This window comes from Muntiacus reevesi, chromosome 3, assembly GCF_963930625.1.
Source record: "Muntiacus reevesi chromosome 3, mMunRee1.1, whole genome shotgun sequence".
NCBI classification, from domain to species: Eukaryota; Metazoa; Chordata; class Mammalia; order Artiodactyla; family Cervidae; genus Muntiacus; species Muntiacus reevesi.
Window position 1 is genome coordinate 229,299,181 of NC_089251.1, and position 21,367 is coordinate 229,320,547.

Genomic DNA, 21,367 nt, shown 5'->3' on the forward strand with positions numbered 1-21,367 from the left:
TAAAGATTTCTGGGACAAAATTCCAAAACTGTTGTGCCTATATATGTGCATTACTAGCAGAGTTGGTGTACCTTGCTAACCAAAATGAATGTATTCAAAATGAAATTCATGTACTTTGCATTAAAGAGCCAAATATAAGTCTCTATGGTAACTACTGCAATAAATGTGCAACGTCTTAAGCTATGATTATACTGTCACTGTTGGTGATGTCTGTCTTAAGTGCATGATTACCAATCATTTTACTGTTGTTCTAGTCAACCAGAAATGTAGATAAAAAAGGAAACCAATTATGAGATTTATTTAAATAAGGCTGAATGATTTCAGCAATAACTGGTTCTAGATACCAGCAATGATTCTTTTGAGGGTGTGAAATAATATTGAGGGAAGATTGATCCAACTGTTCAGAATTTGAATATTAAGAATCAATAAGATTGAGTTTTAAGTACCATTGAAAAGGTAGTTGGAGATTTTTAATACACTTTTAAATTACCTGTAAAAATAGATTCATCTTAATAGATTTCATTATATCTGCAGGAATTCAAACTTGATTGATTACAAATTCTTAAAATATTTCATTATCAAACTAGCTACTGGTTTATACTAGAAATATGCAAATATTGAAATAAAAATTGTGGTGTAGCATTTCTCTGTTGCCACCATGATGTGCCTGGATACTAAAACATGTTTCTACATGAGTTCCTCCATCGTCAAAGATTTGATTACACTTTTCTACTCGTTTTGTTATTTCATAGTTCAGCAATATACAGTCTTGGTCTTATATGTTTTCTCCATTTTATTTGGTAAACCAACATTCTATTTGTCTTTTAATTTTATTTTTTATTGAAGTATGGTTGAATGCACAGTAGGACCTCATAGTTTTACTTATGATTTTACATTCTGCATCTTAATTGGTAAAACAACTTTATATTCTTTTATTTGGGTTTGAGAAATCATCTTAACTTCCAGAATTTCTGAATTAAGATAAGAATATAGTAATTAACTGTTTAAGGGTAAAATGTCCAACACTAACCCTGAAATGATGAGTGATAATTAGACCTGATGAAAACCTAGTGCTCCTTGAGCATTTCTCTGACTTTGCAAGAGAAGACCCCAGGACCTACAAGCTTTCTTGTCAGTTTTGAGGAACAGAATGGAAACTCTTGACTCGTTAAGGTCATAGAAAGTTAAAAGTATATCTGAGGAAATTGAAAATGTGCTCCAGAGTGGAGGCAAATTATTGTGTAAGAAAGGTGACAGACTTGAAAGTTAGGTTTACAGAACTTATAATTAAATGAGAATATGAACATGGATATTTGCCAAGAAAGAGAATACAGAGGGCAGACTAGCAAAGCATGTCCTTAGGTAGCACATACATTTAGGGGTGGGAGAAAAAAAGAGAAAGTGAATGCCAAACCAAAGCTGTCAGGAAAGAAGAAATATATATCAGAAGAACTTAGAATGTAATGGTGATTGTCAGCAGTGTCAAATGCTGCAGAGAAGTGAGAAAGAATTATGAAAGCTCATAAAAAGCTTCATGTGCAAATTTAGATGATCGGATCAAGAAAAATACTAGAATGTAAGATGCTAAGAAAATTGAATTGTAAAGATACATAGAGAAAAGAAAAACTTTTCAAAGAAGATTCCCAGTAATTAGGGAAGAAAATGCATAGTAACTTAAAGGGTAAATATGATCAAAGTAATTACTTTATATTTGATATTTTATCATAGATAAAGTAAAATGGAAGCTGATAGGATTTTAAAATCTAAGATATAGTGAAGAAGAAAGAGGAAGGAACAACTGATCAGATTAATGCCTACAGATACTAGAAGAATATTCTAGATATGGTAAAGTACCACTTTTTAGTTTACAACACAGTTTTATGCTTATTGTTTCACTGTGTTCTTACCAAAGCACTGTGAATGAGTATTGTGTTTTTTTTTTTTTTTTCTATAATTAAATGTTTTGAGTTGCAAAGAAACTAAGTCATGCAGCTAAAAGTTGTCAGGGCTGAACATCAAACCCACACCTTTTGCTCCCAGTCTAGTGTTCCTCTATTTGAGTTCAAGATCTTAAGGTCAGGGTTTAGCTTTGGAGAGTTGACTCTCCCTCCTAAAATAGAAAGAAACAACTAAGGCTATATGAGATATTTCAAGGTAGAAATGAATAGAAAGTTGGGTCAGTTTCTTTGAGCTCAAGAAGAGTGGAAAGCAAAAGATTATCTACAGAGAGGATGGGGTTGATATTGGAAGCTTGGTAAGAGGAGAAAATTTTGGATTAAACACAGCTTCTTCAGCAAGCACCTGAATGAGCGTTGATGTTCTCTATGAAACAATCTTTAAATGTCACAAGAATGACATGTTGCAATTTTAATGAAACAGAGATGAGGAAATTACCTTCACTGTGCTTTCAGCATCAGATCTGGAGAAATAAACCATGTGCCATCTTCTTCTGGTTTGTGACTAATAAGTAAGCCAAGTAAGAGTCTAAGGGTTGCTATTTCATGTTTCCTCCTTAATTCATCTTCTAAAGTGTAATGTAACCTATGTTGACCACTACCAATTTAATTTAAAAAAATCAAAAACTGTCAAAGTAGAGTATGACTTCCCATCACAGTGAGTATTTGTAATGAATGCTTCATATCAATATGGATATTTTTATATGTTTCACTTTTATCTGACAAAAAATTTTACAACAAAGAAAAAATATCTGTAAGGTGATTTATGGAAGAAAAACATAGTTTTCCATTCATGGCATTAGAGTTTTATATGTGTTCTTTAGGAAAAGGGACACATTCTGCTTCTTTATCTGAAGCAGAACTTATAACTTTGAAAATGTATCGGGTCCTTAATACGAAACAGAATGTCTTCAGATGATTAAAAACCAGGAAAAGAAAATTCTGTCCATGAAGGGATTATGGTTAGAGTGAGTACAATCCGTTTCTTGTTGACATGGGAGACTGCTCTTAGATGCCAAATGCAAGCTGATGACTGGACCTTAATATGCCTGGTTCTTACACTCACAAAACTAGACTGGCCTGTGAACTACTTGAAGATAGAGAACCATGTTTTATTTTCTTTCTCCATGCCCCAGAGCCCAGCCTGGTGCTTGACACAAAGTCAATGGCTAGTAAATATTTGCTCGGTAAATGCCACCCAAGTCCCGAAGGAAATTGCTTGAGAATTGAGAGGTTATTCCCTTGCCTCATACTGATCACAGGCTTTCCATTTGAAAAGTGCTTGACCACTTTGCAAGTTATATAGGAGGTTCATTTAAACTAAAATGTTATAAATGCAGTCAGGGGAGGTGGATGGTTTATAGATGGAGAAATTCAGTGACTGAGGGATAACTCTTTTTGGAGGTACCAGGTTTTCTTCTCCCTCTGCATCCAAGTTCTTTTTCTGTATCTTTGTCATTCATGAAAGAGCAGGAGATGTTATAGACTGTAGCTGGATGCCCAGGTGGTCTACTGATATTCAGAGGTGACCGTTCTGGCATGAATTCTAGGGCAGGATCACACAGCTGTCCTGAGCTGCTCTGTGACAGCTAGCAGCGGATGTTACTGATAATTGACAGGCAGGCAGATCATCAGACATGGGAGGACAGCAGTGTAAAATGTAGAATATATGACCCAAGCCTCATTTAATAATCACAGAGCTTTTCATCTAGTTCTCAAAAATCTCATCTATATGCAATTTTCCACAGTTGAAATTTATTTGTAGGATTAATTATACTACAAGGAAAGCATAAATCCCATTAATTCTAGATTTTTCTTAGTAGCCCCCTTCAAAGCACTAAATATTCCAAAACCTCCAGTATTATCAAACTTTAAGATTATTGATTATTTGAAAGATGAAAAAGTATCACTGGATCACATAGCTCTTGTGCTTTTTTTTCCCCATGAATTATCTGCTTGCAACCATCCATACTAATAGAAAAGCAATACTTTTTTTGTAAATATGAAAAGTTTGATACTAATTTTCTTAAGCAAAACCTCCTTATATTACATTGGATTTTCAATATCCGGTAGGCTACTTGTTGTTCTTCATTTCTTGCCTGCTATATTCACAAGTTATTTGAGCAGCAATTGGAATATTTGCTATAACACAATCAAGACTGTGTGTTGCTCTGTTGATCTAAAGGAAAATTGAGAATTTCTGTAGTATCATCAATCCCAATAAGATGTGGGATAATGACAAGTAACAGTTCTCCTGTTGCCAGAAAGTTCAGCAGCCATGATGTGTAATTCTGAAGGTCAGAATGCTCTGAGGTGATGAAAGTTGTTGAGAGGCAAAAATAATAGTAGAATATATATTATAAAATGTTGGCCTGTGTGCTTTAAAGGTATTGTCACTCTTCATGTTAACTGCTGAGAATGGGTGCTTGTGTTTGAGAAGAATGGGAGACAAGGTTAAAAGGACTCCATCTATGACCACAGCTACCTCATGATACTTGTGATACACAGTGGTTCATACATAGACTGCCTAGTTCCTTTTCAGAACAGTTCCTCCATTTCTAGTCACACCCAGGGTAAGCACACCTTTTCAAGCTTCTGCTCTATTTTCCTTCTCTCCCTTCCTTGTGCCTCATCCCCTGCACCTTAGCCCCCAAGAATCACTTGCTAAGTCTTTGGCAAAGGAAAAAGATAAACTAGTTTGGGAGATTTCCCTTTAGGAAAGTCATTTCAGGATTAATGTGTTATGTCCTGTATGAAGTGAGTAGGTATAAGAGGTCCATTTTGAATTTGGGGCTTTCAGGAAGTTCAGTTCTAATTTAAGATACAAAGTATTTTATAAAGGAAAGTAGTTGATAAATAGATTGTTTTAGAGCCAATATGAAATAGTATGCTGCTGCTGCTGCTGCCGCCAAGTCACTTCAGTCGTGTCCAACTCTGTGCGACCCCATAGACGGCAGCCCACCAGGCTCCCCCGTCCCTGGGATTCTCCAGGCAAGAACACTGGAGTGGGGTGCCATTGCCTTCTCCATGAAATAGTATAGATTCAGATTAGAATTTTCTACATCTCATGCCAAGGTGAAAATAAAATCTTCAAACAAATTGCTCTAATATTTGGATAGTTCTTGAAAACCTCTGGAGATTGAAATTGATGTGGTGGTTTTCCTTGCCTTTATAACATCTGTGATATTTCTAAAATAGAACTATCAGTTTGAGAGAAGAAAACACATTGATTGCTTCATAATAAGTTTTATAACCTCAGACTTTCTGCTATCCAAAGAGTTCTAAGACTTCTAAGACAGCTAGGGTAAAGTAAGCTCACCCTAAAGAGGAAAATGTTGAGAGTTTTATCATTCCCATCTAAAAATCTTGTCTCTAAAAGTGTCATTTGCTGCATATAAGGAGATTGGTCTGGATCCTAGAACTCCAAAAGAAAACTTAGTCATTATCAACCTCTCTTACTCTTTTACATGTGAATTTTCCAAGGACTATCAAGATTAACTTGTTTCACATTCTACAATCAGTTTTTGTTTATTTCAAGTTCAGAATCTGGCTTTCCAGTTTTAAATCTGATGCTTTCTTTTTCATAAAAATTATTATATTAAAATTTAAATTATCTATTACTGGATAGATGCATCAGACATGTTGAATCTGTGATCTCTGGCAACTCAAGTGAGTACTTTAAAGGCCACAGAAGCTTGATATACAAGAGTCTTCATCTTGAGATATGACGATAATATCAGGATGTGACTTCAGCTCTGGAAACCTCTTCCAGACCATACACCGTGAACTGAAAGCTAGGTTATGAGACAAACCAACCAATTAAATGAGACATTTATCCAAATCAAAATGACTATGAAGAATAGCTTACAAGTTTCTTGTCACAAATGAAATAGAAATGCCTACTGAGCCCCTTCTGTCTGCTCCTTTTGAATAATGACTTCCATGCCTCTTGTGTTTATGCCAACTTATCAAGGATCACAGTGCCTTCAGGATCTTACTGAAAGCTCTTTTAGACTTTGCTTCAATTATAAAATTGAAAGGATTTGTCATTGGTCTACTCGAATATGTATAAACAAAGTAGAGAGTTGAAGTGCTGACAGGGATTATTTGATACAAACAATGACTATAGAGTGATAGATGAAAATTGAGTCATAGTATCTTGTTTCACTTGTCCTTTTGCCAGAAGTAAGAAAATAAGAACTTGTGTTCCTAAATCCACTTTATGATAGACACACATTTGTGTATACTGTGTAATTTTCCAGGTTTCCCTATATCAATATTAATAGATCAGTTAATATATATTGAGAACCAGTATTTTAAGCATATTTAAACTTTATAAAACACCAATATAGCAGCATATTTAAGTTGTGATATTTTTTTCACCGTGTGAATTATACCATTTACATAAAGTGAAGCATGTGATGATGATACTCAGTTTCATAAAATAACTTTCATGTGATGCTGAAGTTCAGTTTCATTAAGTGAAATGTGTGATTTTTTTCTCAAAGAGATAATTATGTGGTTGGCGAGATAAGATTAATGTATATATATTGTATATATGTGTGTAAATATATATATTTTGCTTAGTCTCTCAGTAGTGTCTGACTCTTTGCAACCCCATGGACTGTAGCCCACTGCCAGGCTCCTCTGTCTGGAGAACCTGGGGATTCTCCAGGCAGGAATACTGGAATGGGGTGCCATGCCCTTCTCCATAGGATCTCCCCAATCCAGGGATCGAACCTAGGTCTCCCGCATTACAGGCCGATTCTTCCCCATCTGAGGGAAATTCCCATAATTCCCACCGTGTGAATTATACCACATACATAAAGTGAAACATATGATTATTATACTCAATTTCATAAAGTGACTTTCATGTGATGCTGAAGTTCAGTTTCATAAAATGAAATGTGTGATTTTTTTTTCTCATGAGATAATTATATGGTTGGGAGATAAGATTAATGTATCTATCTATCTATCTATCTATCTATAATATATATATGTGTGTGTGTGTGTGTGTGTGTGTGTGTGTATGCTGTGCTTAGCCTTTCAGCCATATTCGACTCTTTGTGACCCCATGGGCTATAACCCACCCTCTGTCCATGGGGATTCTACAGGCAAGAATACTGGAGTGGATTGCCATACCCTCCTCCAGAGGATCTTCCCAATCCAGGGATTGAACCTAGGTCTCCTGTATTACAGGCAGATTTTTTCCCATCTGAGCCACAAGGAAAGCTGTATATATTTCATATATATATGTATATGTATGTGTGTATATATATGTATATATATATGAAAGTGAAAGTCTCTCAGTTTTATCTGACCCTTTGTGACCCCATGGACTATACCTTCCATGGAATTTTCCAGGCCAGAATACTGGAGGGGATTGCCATTCCCTTCTCCAGGGGATCTTACCAAGCCAGGGATCAAACCTAGGTCTCCCACATTGTAGGTGGATTCTTTACCAGCTGAGTCACAAGGGAAGCCCAAGAAAACTTGAGTGAGTAGCCTATCCCTTCTCCAGCGGATCTTCCCAATCCAGGAATCGAACTGGGGTCTCCTGCATTGTGGGCAGATTCTTCACCAACTCAGCCACCATGTGTGCATGTGTGTGTGTGTGTGTGTGTGTGTGTGTGTGTGTGTGTGTGTGTGTGTATAATGTATTTATATCAATATACATATACTTAAACATACATGCACACACATACACAAATATTTATCAAGATGCAAAAGTATTCGGAAGAGCTAAATGAGGCAGAGTGGGATAATATAAGTAGTAAATGTTATGAATCAGTGAAAATGGAGATCAATGAAAGATAACATAGTTAAGATGTTTCCTGGCAGAAAATGTATATGAAATAAGTTTATTAGAGAGGATGTGATACATAAGGGAAAGCACATACATTAATTCTTAATTTTAATCCCCCAAATTATGTCACATTATTGAATTTGTTTCCCTTGCCACCATCACTCTGGTCCAAGTCATTCTCCTCTCTTTTCTAGATGATTGTAATAATACCTTTATAAACCTTCCCTATTTGCTATATTCAAATTCATTTTCACATAAAAGTTTAGTATTGTTATGTGTGCTGCTTCCCTTGCCCCTCACAACATCCTCTGGGGTAGATTCTTCAAGTCTCATCTTATTACCTGAAACCAAAGCACAAAAAGATGACTTCACCCAGCTAGTGGATGTCAGAGCTAGGATACAGTATCAGGAACTAGAGCCTACACACTCAACCATTGTGCTGGGTGTCCTTCAAGTATGTTGTGGTGGTTGTCATTAAGTCCATGTTAATGACTTTGTGCCAGTGATAGATAGTATGTAGATGGGTTGAGGGGTAGGGGGTATAAAGATTGTATAAAAACAAGCACCTGCATGAATTTGGCACAACAGACTGTAAAATTAGAAACAATAGTAGCACTAGAACTGACATTGCTAAATTGGAGCTTATGAAGTTTATGAACCTTAATTAAAATGTCACTGATGTAGGTGCCAAAAAACATGAAAAGAGTAATGTATGTTAGTTAATTGTCTTCTATCTAGGGGAAGAAAATAAAGTACGTTATCAAATGAGCAATGGGTATTTTACATTTTGATTAACAACCTTCTCTATCATCAGAATCTCATAAAAGTATTTGGCAACGAAGGTAAGTAACCAGCTAACTTCAATCCTCTGTGCATAAAAGGACAGTTTGTGTTTTACACAGGGGCAAATTTCTTTGAGATAGATAATATACAAATATTAATCTCTTGGAAGCCGAGGAAATAACAATCAGATATGTTCAATGGTACAAAACAATTCATGCATCACATATTCATGTGGATGATGCATTGTTTTATTTAGTTTAAATTGTTTAGACGTTGTAAATAATTTCAGAGAACAAAATTCAGTATTCTAGTTGGAAACTAATTGGCTATTCTTTTAAACTCCTCACCTAAACCCCTAGACATTGATATTACAGTTCTAAAAAGAGGCAAAACTCACCAAAATTTGACTTTTTTAAGAAGAAGGAATCAACTAATAATCTACAGATTTTGGTTTTCCTTGATAGCAACAACAATGAACATTAAGTAGTATACAAATAACATTTTATTTCTTTCCATATGAAGTGTCAGGCATGGTGCTTAATAAGGACAATCTCATTAAGGTCTTAGGAAGTAGTTATTATTATCCCTGTTTTCTAATGGGAACATTAAAGTCTTGAAGACAGAAATAATTTTCAAAAGTATATATAGATAGTAAGTGAGAGAGCCACTAGAAAATTATTTTTGCTTATTTCTAAGCCCAGGTTCTTAATGACCCTGTCACACTTCCTTTGTTTTTTCTTCTTTCTTTTCTTTCTTACATCCATCCCAAATATTTTTGAAGATGCACTAAGGGAAATTATCATAGTCATTAAGGACTCCACTCAGTTGGAATTTTCTCCACTTTAATATTTAATCATATAGTTTTCTGGAAACTGTTTATTTTTTAATTATTTCACATTACCCAAATGTCTACTAAGTACCTGGTAACCGTCTGGTCAATTAGATATTTTGTTTTTATGTAAACTAGCTGGGGATTATCATGGTTAGATATCAGCTTAATTAATGCATAATGTTATTCTTTTCTACCTTGATCTTTTTATTTCCATGCAAGTATGGGGGAGATGCTTTACTTAGGAATTGCAATATTAATATTTCTTTACACATTCTTTGAGCACAGACGGCAATGGGAAAAGTATGCACTTTATTCCAGGAGTCAGTAGAGTGTGACCCACAAGCAAAACAGGCCAATATTCACTGAGTATGGAACAGTTACTTCTCTTGTCTCTCTTAAATATACTACAGAAAGCTGCCTCCATGTGAGAATCCACATCAGGGACAGGTTTTCCTTGTGTCTTGTAAATCAACAGTCATTACTTCACTCAGTTCAGTTCAGTCGCTCAATCGTGTCTGATTCTTTGTGACCCCATGGACTACAGCATGCCAGGCCTCCCTCTCCCGGAGGTTACTCTAACTCATGTTACTCAAACCATTGAGGTGGTGATGTCATCCAACCGTATCATTCTCTGTCTTCCCCTTCTCCTCCTGCCCTCAATCTTTCCCAGCATCAGGGTCTTTTCCAATGAGTCAGTTCTTCGCATCAGGTGGCCAAAGTATTGGAGTTTCAGCTTCAGCATTACTGCATTATGCCTATTCATGTACACATGAAGTCTTATTGCAAGTTAGAGGACAACCTAAAATCGGCACTTTGATGTTACGAGTGAGAACACTGGAAATCTACTTTCAAAGGATTTCAGATTAGATATTTTCCCTTTCTGTGCGCATGCTCAAGACATAGAAGCCATAAGCCTATAGAACCAGGGTAAGACCAAGAAGTGGCAGAGTAGAAATAAGTGCCCTCAACAACCACAATGCTAATCCAATATTTGCAAAAAAGAGAAATTGGAAACCCTGAGGTCAGTTGTAAATCACTGGTTTGTTTGCAACAGAGTTATTGCATAATCTGAATTTTAGTGAGAATACTAACTTAAAATGTTATTTTTTCTCCAGTTGTTGCATCATGCTCTGAAGAATATTCCTGTCTAATCTGACATCATTTAGAACAGATTCTATATATTTCTGGTCACTTTCAGTTATTAAAAATACTAGTAATGTTCAGCTTAATGCTTTGGTTTAATTCACAGTGCAATGAAAAACCATTGAAGGATTAAAGCAGGGGGAAAAAATGACAAGATTAAATATTTTAAAGACCACTCTGATTTCTCAGCACAAAGCAAATTATGGAAGAGCAATAGTGAAAGTGGAAAGACAAGAGTCTGTTACAGTTGACTGACAAGACATGTTGATGATTAGAACAGGCATGATGGCAGTAGAGTCAGAGATGGATCTGTTGAGAATTACTTTATAGATAACACCACCAGGATATGTTGATGGAGGAAACATAAGTGATGAAAGAAAAAAAGAAATCAGTGATGACTTCTAGGGATTTTTGGGGGATTGGGGGGAGGAGAGAAGGGGGGTTATGTTGTCTTTTTTATTTTGTTTTTTGATTGACTACCTGGTGAATAGTGGCTCCATTTATTGATGGTTTAAAGAAACAAAAAAACTGAAAAAAAATAATACCCGCTTGACAGGTGGAGATATATCAACAATTCCACTTCAGATACATTTAATTGGATGCCTCTGAGTCTTGCAAGAGGAGGTATCAAGTAGATATTTGGATACACAAGTCTGGATCCCACAGGAGAATTCTGGGCTAAGATGTCACTGTTCAGGTTTTGAGTATTCAGATCATACATAAAGTAATAACAAATAAGACCACTGAGATAGCCAATAAAGAGTAATGCCAACATTTAGATAGAAATTTAGAGTGAAAATGTATAAATAGTGACATAGTAGGATGGAAAGCAAGAGAATCCAAGAAAGGAGTCTGCTAAGTATTCATCAAAGGAAAAAACTGTGATTTTCATTATGGCAATTTTGTGGAACTAAGCATTTCACAAATGAGTAGGAAAATGGATGAAAATTGATGAAGGGATATAATATATATCAATAAATTTTTATATTAATTGCAATGAAGGGAAACAAAAAAAGATATGTTGGATGGGAATATAAAGGGGTGAATTTTTGTTGTGTTTTATAATTTTTAAAGTTTTTATCTCTTTTAAGTCTGCTTGAAAGATAGGTTTTAGATGATACTACACAAAGATAGGCATAATCTAATAATGAGGAAAGAAGTTGATGTTTCAGGAGAAAATCAAAGGGAAGACTAAACCAGTAGTTAAGACAGACTTAAGGGATATGCCTTAGACTGACATACAAGTACTGATTTGTCTTTGATAGGAGAGGAATCAACTTTCTCCATTTTAGTAGACAAGGAAGAATATAAAGAGGTGTGTATAATTACAAGAAAGTATATAGAATTTTTGCTATAAAGATGAGAAGGTTTCTGATCAGCTAAGTAATTTGATTATTTAAGAAAGAACTATCCTGTCTTTCTAGGAGAATGGTGAATTCCATTCCTCTTTTCCATCATTTCAATGTTGGGTTGGAACGTATTTTCTATTAGCAAGACACTGCTTAAGCAATTAAAAAATGAGAAAGTATAGATTGTGCATGTAATGTGCAATATTGATGAGTATAATTTAATTATCATCTTTCTTATTCTAGAAAAATTAAATGTCTCCTACTGCTACCTAAGACCAATAGCAGCCCTCTTCTAAGATAAATATTACTTGAGGGATCTATAGGAGAAAACTTTTTCTTTCAAAATAAGAATAATGTTATTTACAGCATAAAATTGAGTCTTTCCAATTAAAGCTAGCAATAATTATGAGTTTTATTTATTGGGATGAATAAATGTATATGGTGCATATATATCTATAGAAATAAATGTTTTTTAATTTATTTTAAATTAAACAAATATGAATTTTTAATGATAAAAGGTACAATTCACAAAAAAGATAAGCATCGTAAACCATAGACACTTTAACAAAAAAGAAAGAAAGGTTTTATGTATACTTAATACCTAGCCCCAACTGAAAAGTAAATCTAGGATACCAAGAAATATATGGTATATGTTTTTCAAGAGTTTATAGTTTTAATGAAGCAATAGTGAAGTAAAAATTTGTTTAAATTACATTATAATACATTCTTAATATAAGTGTGTTTAAATTACAAAAGTTACACAATACTAAGTATCCCCATAGAGCTTCCTAAAAGAAATGATCTTAGAAATGGGCTTTAAAGGTTGCATACATGTTGAACAGATATAAAGGATACTTATCATATTTTAACAATAACCTAGTCAAAGGCCTAAGATACAGGAGATATGGACAACTGAAAATGAATAGTTACTTAGAATTCCAGGTGGTTGGGTACAATAAATTGATTTTCTCCAAATCAAATTCAGTTACTGAGCATGGCATTCATGGCATTCATCATATACAAATTCACTTACTAGAAAATTTTGAGTATCAGATATGTATTAAATAGAAATTAGGTTAGCTCTAATACCAATCTAAAAATTTGGTAATCTAATAAAGGCATGTAAAGATAATTCCATCTTACTTCCTCCATTCCAATACTACAATATTTAACTATATCAAATCTTCCAAATTAGAAGCCTTTGCCAAACCCAAGTATACTAGTTCTACATTTTATGTCCATCTGATGTTTGTTTGAACCACATAAGATCTGAAGATTTGGCCTTGACTGAGTTAGCCTCAGTTGCTTCTCAGATGGTATTACTACATTATCTACAGTGATTATTGTGCGATTGCTCTCTCTTCTAGATTTGGCAGTGTGGAGGCTCACTGGAGATTGTGACTTGTTCCCATGTTGGTCACGTTTTTCGGAAGGCAACTCCCTACACGTTCCCCGGTGGCACTGGACATGTCATCAACAAGAACAACAGGAGACTGGCAGAAGTCTGGATGGATGAATTTAAAGATTTCTTCTATATCATATCCCCAGGTAAGCCATTCTGACATCTTTCTTCCTCTGCAGGGGAAAACAAAGTTTTAAGAATGCTGATCATATGTTCCATTATTGCCGTTATTCCATTCCTTTAAATAAGGTATTGTTTATCACTGTAATATTGTAGAAGATTGTGTTTGAAAAGTTGTCCTGTGAGGTGAATTTTGACCTAAAATGAGAGAGACTATTCTTGTTGCAAGTGCCTGAACATTCTTTTTCATTTGTTTCTTTATGAGTACAAGTATTATACTAAAAAAAAAAAAAAAGAAAAGAAAGAAGCAAGCAATATACAGGGAGATCCAAATTTAATTAACATGTATCAGTACAATTTAAGAAAAGAAATTTTGTTTTTATTTCTATGTTTCACACATAATGCTGACTGTTGGTAAGAAATATTTTTAATGTTTTTTTTGTTTGTTTGTTTATAATGTTCTTACAGAGATTTTCTTCTGTGTTATTTTCTTAAAATACCTGAGTAGGGAGAGAGTGAGTGATTTCCCACAGGAACAAGATGGAAAATTATGCAGATATAAAAAGTGCTTTAAAAAACATTTAATAACAGTAAATTACTCATCTATGCATGTGAAAAGGCAATAATATATGACAATAATATAGCATCCTACTTTAGTTACAGAGTAGGATAGATATGGAAATAGAAGTAGGATATCACTGGGTAATGAGGTTATGAGTATTTTCATTATTTCTTTTATTATTATATTAATTATAATAAAATATTAATTTCTATATATTATAAATTTTCTTTATAATACATAATATTTGTTTTTCAAAATTGATTGAAAACAAATTTTAAAAGAAAACAAATAATTAAAATATTAAGAGAGAAATATTTTAAACCTGTTAAAAGAGAAAAAATAAATCATTGTGAGAAACTCCATTACTGGATGATGTGATTATGAGTGATTTCATTCTTTAAGATTTTCTAGAATATCTCCAACAGCCATATTGCATAAAAAAAAACTCTGAGATATTGTTTTTAAGTAAAAAAAATGAAACATTATGAGAAGATACAAATAAGAGGAAGACAGGGTTGCCTTTAAGATCTCCAATCTAGACAAAGAAAGCAAGTCATAAATTATATAATAGAAATTCAGCTGTACTGGTAAAATAATTTGTTGTGTTCTATTTTTGATAGTTTATAATAGGACTTATGTCATCAATGCCATTATTACGTAACCTGCAAGAACAGCAACAAAAACCCATGCCCACAACCTCTTCTCTACATTATCATCTATCACAGGTTTAGAAAAGTCAGTGTGGGTTCTAATTGACATGCTCAGGTTCTGAAAGTAGATAATGAGGCTGTGAAAATCCTTCTTTTATAGATGAAGAAGAGAATGAGCAGTATGAGCTTTCTTGTTAAGATCCAGTATTACTCTGTAGAAAAGAAAAATTGGAGCAGTGCATGTGTAAATGTGTGATTAGGAGAAGGACTTTCTTCACACATTTTTAATCCTCCCCTGTGTCAAGACCCTATTGCCAGGAACACTATTTCTCATACAGATATATTTCTTGTTACAATAGAAACCCAGTCCAGATGTTCACAAAGTTGAGCTCTTTCACAAAGAGAGAGCTTGTAAATTTGCAGGAAAGCAGTGACATTTATATAACCTTTTCATTTTCTTTTGATGATAACTTGTTGAATTCAAATCATTACTTGTAGAGATATATAAGCTCAAACATCAAAAAAGAAGTAATGGACAAAAGAAATGTGTTATGTGTGATTATATACAATATACATTCAGGAATATAAGTAATTGTGAATAATTGTAACTATGTGTATTATACATGATGAATATTATTTGTGAAACCAGGTGTTAGTCTTTTGTATAATTTCATATTGAATGGAAAAGGCAGATAAATGGTAGAACCATTTTTCATAATGTAGTGAAATGACCAGCTTCAGAGTTTAAAGGTGAAAAAGAATGCCTGCTATCTGGAACTAATGACTTGCTGCTCCAGAGGGACTCTTTGTATATTCTGGAAAATGTAGTTATTTTCATTGTGATAAATATCATTTGGAAGGTTGTTATTCATATAAAATTGGCTCATTTAAGCCCAGAAAGGTACTTTGGAAAGCAGTAAAAGAACTTCTTGAGAAATATCTGGAAATATCCTAAGGGGTATTTATGCTTTTGTATGTCTCAGAGATAGCATTGCTGAGTGTGGAACCTGCCTGCTCTATACGGGCAAAGAGAGAAAACCACAAATCTGAAACAATAAATTGCTTCTCAGTGGAAAAGGAAGATGGAAAGTAAGCTGGAAACTAGAGTTGCATGCCTATAAACAATTCTAGCCCTAGGCAGATTTCAGATCATGCAAAAACAGATAAAATAGGTTGTATTGAGGAAGTCAGAAATCTGTCATTTGTATGATGGAAAGCCTTTGAGTGGGTAACTAGTTTTGTCATTACTGACGGTTTCTGTGACTCTTAAAATCATGAATTTCTTTGCTATCATCTAAAATCATGGGGTTTCTGTTTTTCATTTTAGTTTGCATGAAGAGAAGTTGGTGTGGGGAGAGATTGGAAGGATACATACATGTGCATTTACACTTAGAATTATATCCTTTTCCATAGTGTACATAAACACACATACAAACACATGTTTATGAAAAATCTAAAAAGTTTATATTGAATTTTAAGTCTCCAGAAACTCCATAAAAATCTGGTTAAGGAAAATGTTATAGTTCTTTCTAGAATTACCTCTGCATATCTGTTCATTTTTCCAAGATATTTTATAAGGATATTCCCATTTTTTTTACCAGGGCTTCTAGTACGAAATCTTATTCTCCACTTATGCAGTTGTTCAAAACGTGATCTTTAAGTACTGAGTCTTTGTGATTGAATGTTGACAACAATCTTGCTTCCTTCCAACATGCTCTATAAAATACTACCTTTCTACTTTATTGATTGGTTTAAGGATGCTTCAGTTCTGTCGTGAACTAAATGGGTACTCGTTCTCTCTCAAAAGTGTATTTCTTGCAGTTTTGATACAATGGCCAATCAATTCTTACTGTATGCTATATTCTCTTATCTTTATTACCTATCTCTATAGCCAGAGTAGTTCGGAGACTTGTGTTACAGTGCTTGGAAATCTTCCTGTCACTTTATAGTCCTTGAAAAAATTTATGTTTTGAATAATTAGAACAATAAGTGAATGAATGAATCAATGAGTGAATTTTTAAAGGGGACCCATTTTGTTTCATCTTTTCTATGGAATTCTCCATGGATGTCTGCTCTATATCAAGGAATCCCTTCATAATAATTGCAGCAAATCAGAACACTTTGTCCCAGCTCTCTATTCCAACCCTTGATAGCAGATCCACTGATAAAAGAGTAGTAAGACACTTCTCATATACCTGCATTCTCATTCCTTTGACTCTGCCACCAGAAAAGAAGTTTCCATTGGCTTACCTGTGTGCTTTAGGTTATAGGATTCTACCATAATTATTGGCGCACACAGTCATATAATTGTATCTTCCAGGGCTAATATAAAAGTCTAATAGGCATAATTTAGGAGGACAATAACATTTTCTAATAAAGCAGCATAAGAGCTCATAAACTTAAAATGATTACTTTTACACATATCGATTTGTTTTCTCATGACCCCCAATAATTTAACGTTAAAAGGAGACATATAAATAGATACATGTGTGAATTACTTTTACTTGTTGTTTTCAAAATATTTACTCTATGTCCTGACTGTCTTCCGTATGCCCATTACCCTTTGGCAATATTGATAGAGTTGCAATGTCTAATTATGTCCCCTAAAAGGATATATGAATGAAGAGAAGCAATACTTTGAAGTAGTGTTGAGGCCTGCATTTTCAGCATTTGTTTAGTTTGCTTTTCGACTGTCTTTTTAAGGATGCAAATACTATAGCATCATCGATTTTTAAAGCCCTGTAGGCTTTTAAAGCCTGAGGCGGTTCTTACTAGTAATTGGGCTGTTTCAGCTTGAGCCAATCTGATTGTCCTGGTAAATCCTTTGAAGTGATCTGATGTAAGCAGAAACCACTCTACACAGAACATCCCTTTATAAATGGAAACATTTTTCCGCCCCCCATTGGTCACAGGTAAAAAGCTTAAGAACTTTAATAGAGTGGAGTCACAGCACTGACTATATATTTGACATGCTTGCTGTTCTATAAATATTGATTTTCTTTCTTTGGAGAGGTAGATTTCTAACTGGCTATCAATTGACATGGTGATTAGAAGCAGCTGTCCTTATATCACCTCCAGTTGTTCTTCTTCTTTTTCTTAATGGGCTGCTCTGCTCTTATTCTGAGCACAAATTGAAAATAAAATGGTAAAGACTCCCAAACAAAGGTATTTATATGCCACTGGGAAAGCAGCTTATTTTCCTTGACATTATTGTAGTATTTTCATCTGTATTCCATGTAAACAGAAACCACACATTTAAAGAAGGTTTGTTGAACTTATTTTGAAAGTTAACTATCTAGTGCTAACCTTTTTAAAATGCTTTGGAAAAATCAGCTCATCAGAGGTAATGTTTGTTAATAGCATCTTTGGATCTTTTATTAAACTTAAAGGTCCACGTTCATTTCTATCTCTTGAAGTTTGTATCTGAAAATACAAATGTTTTCAGCATGCTGATTTGTTTAAAAGATAACAATATTTAATAACCAGCCCTTTGAGTGTAAGGCCTAATTTCTTTTATAATTCATAAAAATGTAGTTTCTGGCTGATATCATAAGCACAGGTTTTGATGTTTCCAGCAAAATGTGCAGCATGCAGGATTTTTGTTTTCTTTTTAAATAATCCGTGTATATCAGTTTTGGGTTGAGTTAACATGAACACATCTGAAAAGAGTGTGGCACTTCTGAAAATACATTTGTACCTATGAATTTTGAATTTTTGTTACTTAATAAGTGCTTTTTCATCAGTACCAACCATGGTATCACTGAGTGAATATGATATTATGAGGAGGAAATTCTCAATCATTTTGATATGCTGTATTGTAACAACACATAATTTATATGCCTCTGTGATCCCTTGAAATGCTAAATGTTGAAGTAAATGATGACACTTGTATTCAATATTATTGGTGTAGTGGACAGACAACTGCTTTTCCTCACTGTAGCCAATCACTGGTCAGTTTTTATTGTTGGTATTGTTACTAGTATTTCATGTGTATTTATTTATTTGTATTTTTATAATAATGATCCTGCTTTGCTTCTATCTTAATCTGATGAGAATTATTAAGTTCTTGATTTGCACTGTGCCAGGAAAAGGGACATGGAAAAGATATTGTCTTTGCCTTTAAACAATGAACTGCCTAGATCGTCACAGTTAATTAGTTTAAATGGAAAATATTAAGTACTTAGTACAAGAGGAACATACAGACAAGAATTGAAGGGGATACTTATAAAAACTGTTTACATTTTCCTAGTTTCCTCTTCCTCACCCAGGAACTTCAAAGTCAAATGAATCTTCAAGTTCTTTCCATTCTCCTTACCAAGTTCTCTCTAGTCCAGTTATCTTCATTTTCACACACATCCTGCATCCTGATAACTTCTTGATGTCCTGATGGCTCTCCCTGCCTCAAAGCTTGCCCACATTTCACTCACTCCCACAGTGCTGCTAGAGAACTTTCATAAACTTTGATCTCTCACTCACCTTAACACAAAGTCAGAAGTTTAGAACATGGCCAACAAGGCCCTATGTGGTTTAGTTAACTTTTCACCCTATACTTTCAACCCTAGCAGTCCACATACCAACCATGTAGAACCATATTCAGATGTACAGCTCAACACACTTCCTGCCACTTTTAGGTTTTTGCATATGTCTAAAACAGTATTTAATGAATGAATGAATGCTGCCGCCTCTGCCTAAAATACCATCATCATCATCCATGAATCAAGTTTGATAGAATTTCCCCCCAAGAGCTCCAATGGTTCCAGGCACTTCCTCTGTTGTAGCATTTACGCATTTTTAAAGTATTTTTTTTTCCCTCCACTAAGCTATAAAGGAACTGTTTCTGTTATTTTTTTAATGTGTGTGTTTGGTCCCATTTTTATGTAACGTTCATTGAGCTCATATTTTTAAAAGTAGTATTATATATGTCAGATGCAAATAAAATGTTTTCATCACCACCCCTGTCAGCCTTCCTTCAAATCCTTTTCCTATGCATTTGCATGAATATACATACATATACACACATATATAAGTAAATAAGATCATATAATGAGTACTATTTTCATTTCCTTTTTTAACTATGTTCTTCAATATTTTATGTTTAATTCACAAAAGATTGTCTCATTTGACTCTGCAGCTAAATTGTATTATATATCAAAGCTTATCCAATCATAGCAATATACAGCATTATCAGTTGTTTGCTGTTATAAAAAATTCCAAAAACATTATTGAAATAACATTTTGATGAACTTGGGAGGTTAATTCTGAAAAATGTAACAGCATTAAGAGAGTGCTGGAGGCAGATTGCTTGGGTTAGTTCAAATCTTGGTTCCATGTAACGCCACTGTATTTACTTAAGCTCTTTGTACTTACTTTCCTTATTATCAAATGGGATTTATAATATTATGGCAATCCTCAGAGATTTTTGAAACTAATGAAAAAAGATATATAAATCACTTAGAATAGTGGCTTGCAACTAGTGTTAGATATTTCTGTTATTATTGACTAGATATATGCATAGAAGTAGACTTATTGGGTCAATGGATATGTAAATTTATATTTTGGTAGATATTTTCAAAACTTCCATCCAAAAAGACTGAAGCCGTTATCACTTTCACCAACAGTGCTTGAGCACTTATACTATACTATCAACATTTCAGATCCTCAATCCTTCTTTTTTTCATGTATATTGATCTGAGTCTACATATATACCTACATTTATTTACAAATGGATATATATTTTCATATATATGCACTTTCTCTTCCCACACTTTTACAAGGAATGAAAGTCTATTGCCACTTTTTGTTATTTGGATTTCCTCTTTCCATTCCATACCTCTTGTTCATTTTACTTTTGGATATCTATGGTTCTTTTTAGATATGTATTCTGGTAATTAATCTTCTGTCTGTTATATATATGGCAAGAGTTTTCTCCCAAACTACCACATATGCTGTAATTCAATTGATAAACAAAAATATATTTTTAAAAATTTTTGAAAAGGAATCTGTTTATGTAAATTCTGTTTATCTTCTTCTTTATGGCATTTATGTTTTTTTTCTGTGTATGTGTGTGTGAAAACAGTCTCTCCCAAGCCTAATACATTTTAGGTGCCCCATAAATATTTGTTGAATGATTTAGGTTTGAGTTGAGTAAAATGCATGTTTTTTTTTTTTAAGTGGTCAGTGATCTCTCTGGGCAATAAACATGAGCAGAAATGTCAGATGAGATAACTCTCATTATGTAAAATATTATCATCTTTATCCTTGGGACATAAATAAAAGTATTCACCATAAAATTTCTGATTTTAAAGCTATTAATATGATTATATCAGTTCCCAATACAGTAATTCTTGCCTAGTGTCTTGAATTGTATTCATAGTTCATAAAATTAATAAACAGGTGATATAAATAATGTTTATTGAATCTTACCAAAATATTGAATTTGAACACTAAGGGTGGATCATTGTATTTCAGGATCTTTGATTAGCAATTCACAACTATCTCAGATAACTAACCCCTTAAATAATTTTATTAATATCAAATCTGGGCAAGTTCAAAGTATTTCTAGAGTGAATAAATGTAGCAAGTTCTAGTGAAGATCTGTTCACAGACTAATCACTACCTTCTAGGGTTTAGATACCAAACCCTCAGGCTTTAGTTTTTGCTCCCTGTTCCAACTAAGTGTCATATAGCCTTTGTCTAATGGGTGTGTGTTTGTATGCAACCAATTCATTATTCTGAAGTTTTCAACTAGAAAATTCTACCCCAGTT

General features: G+C 33.9%; 1 protein-coding gene across 4 annotated transcripts in view; it reads left to right on the forward strand.

Annotated features, from left to right (window-relative positions):
• GALNT13 (polypeptide N-acetylgalactosaminyltransferase 13) overlaps positions 1-21,367 on the forward strand; it is a 603,283-nt gene that overhangs the window by 423,901 nt on the left and 158,015 nt on the right. For all 4 annotated transcript variants that reach the window (XM_065927851.1, XM_065927849.1, XM_065927850.1 and 1 more), the window contains exon 9: positions 13,236-13,416. In XM_065927851.1, coding sequence (XP_065783923.1) covers positions 13,236-13,416 — 181 coding nt within the window. The remainder of the gene's footprint in view (positions 1-13,235; positions 13,417-21,367) is intronic.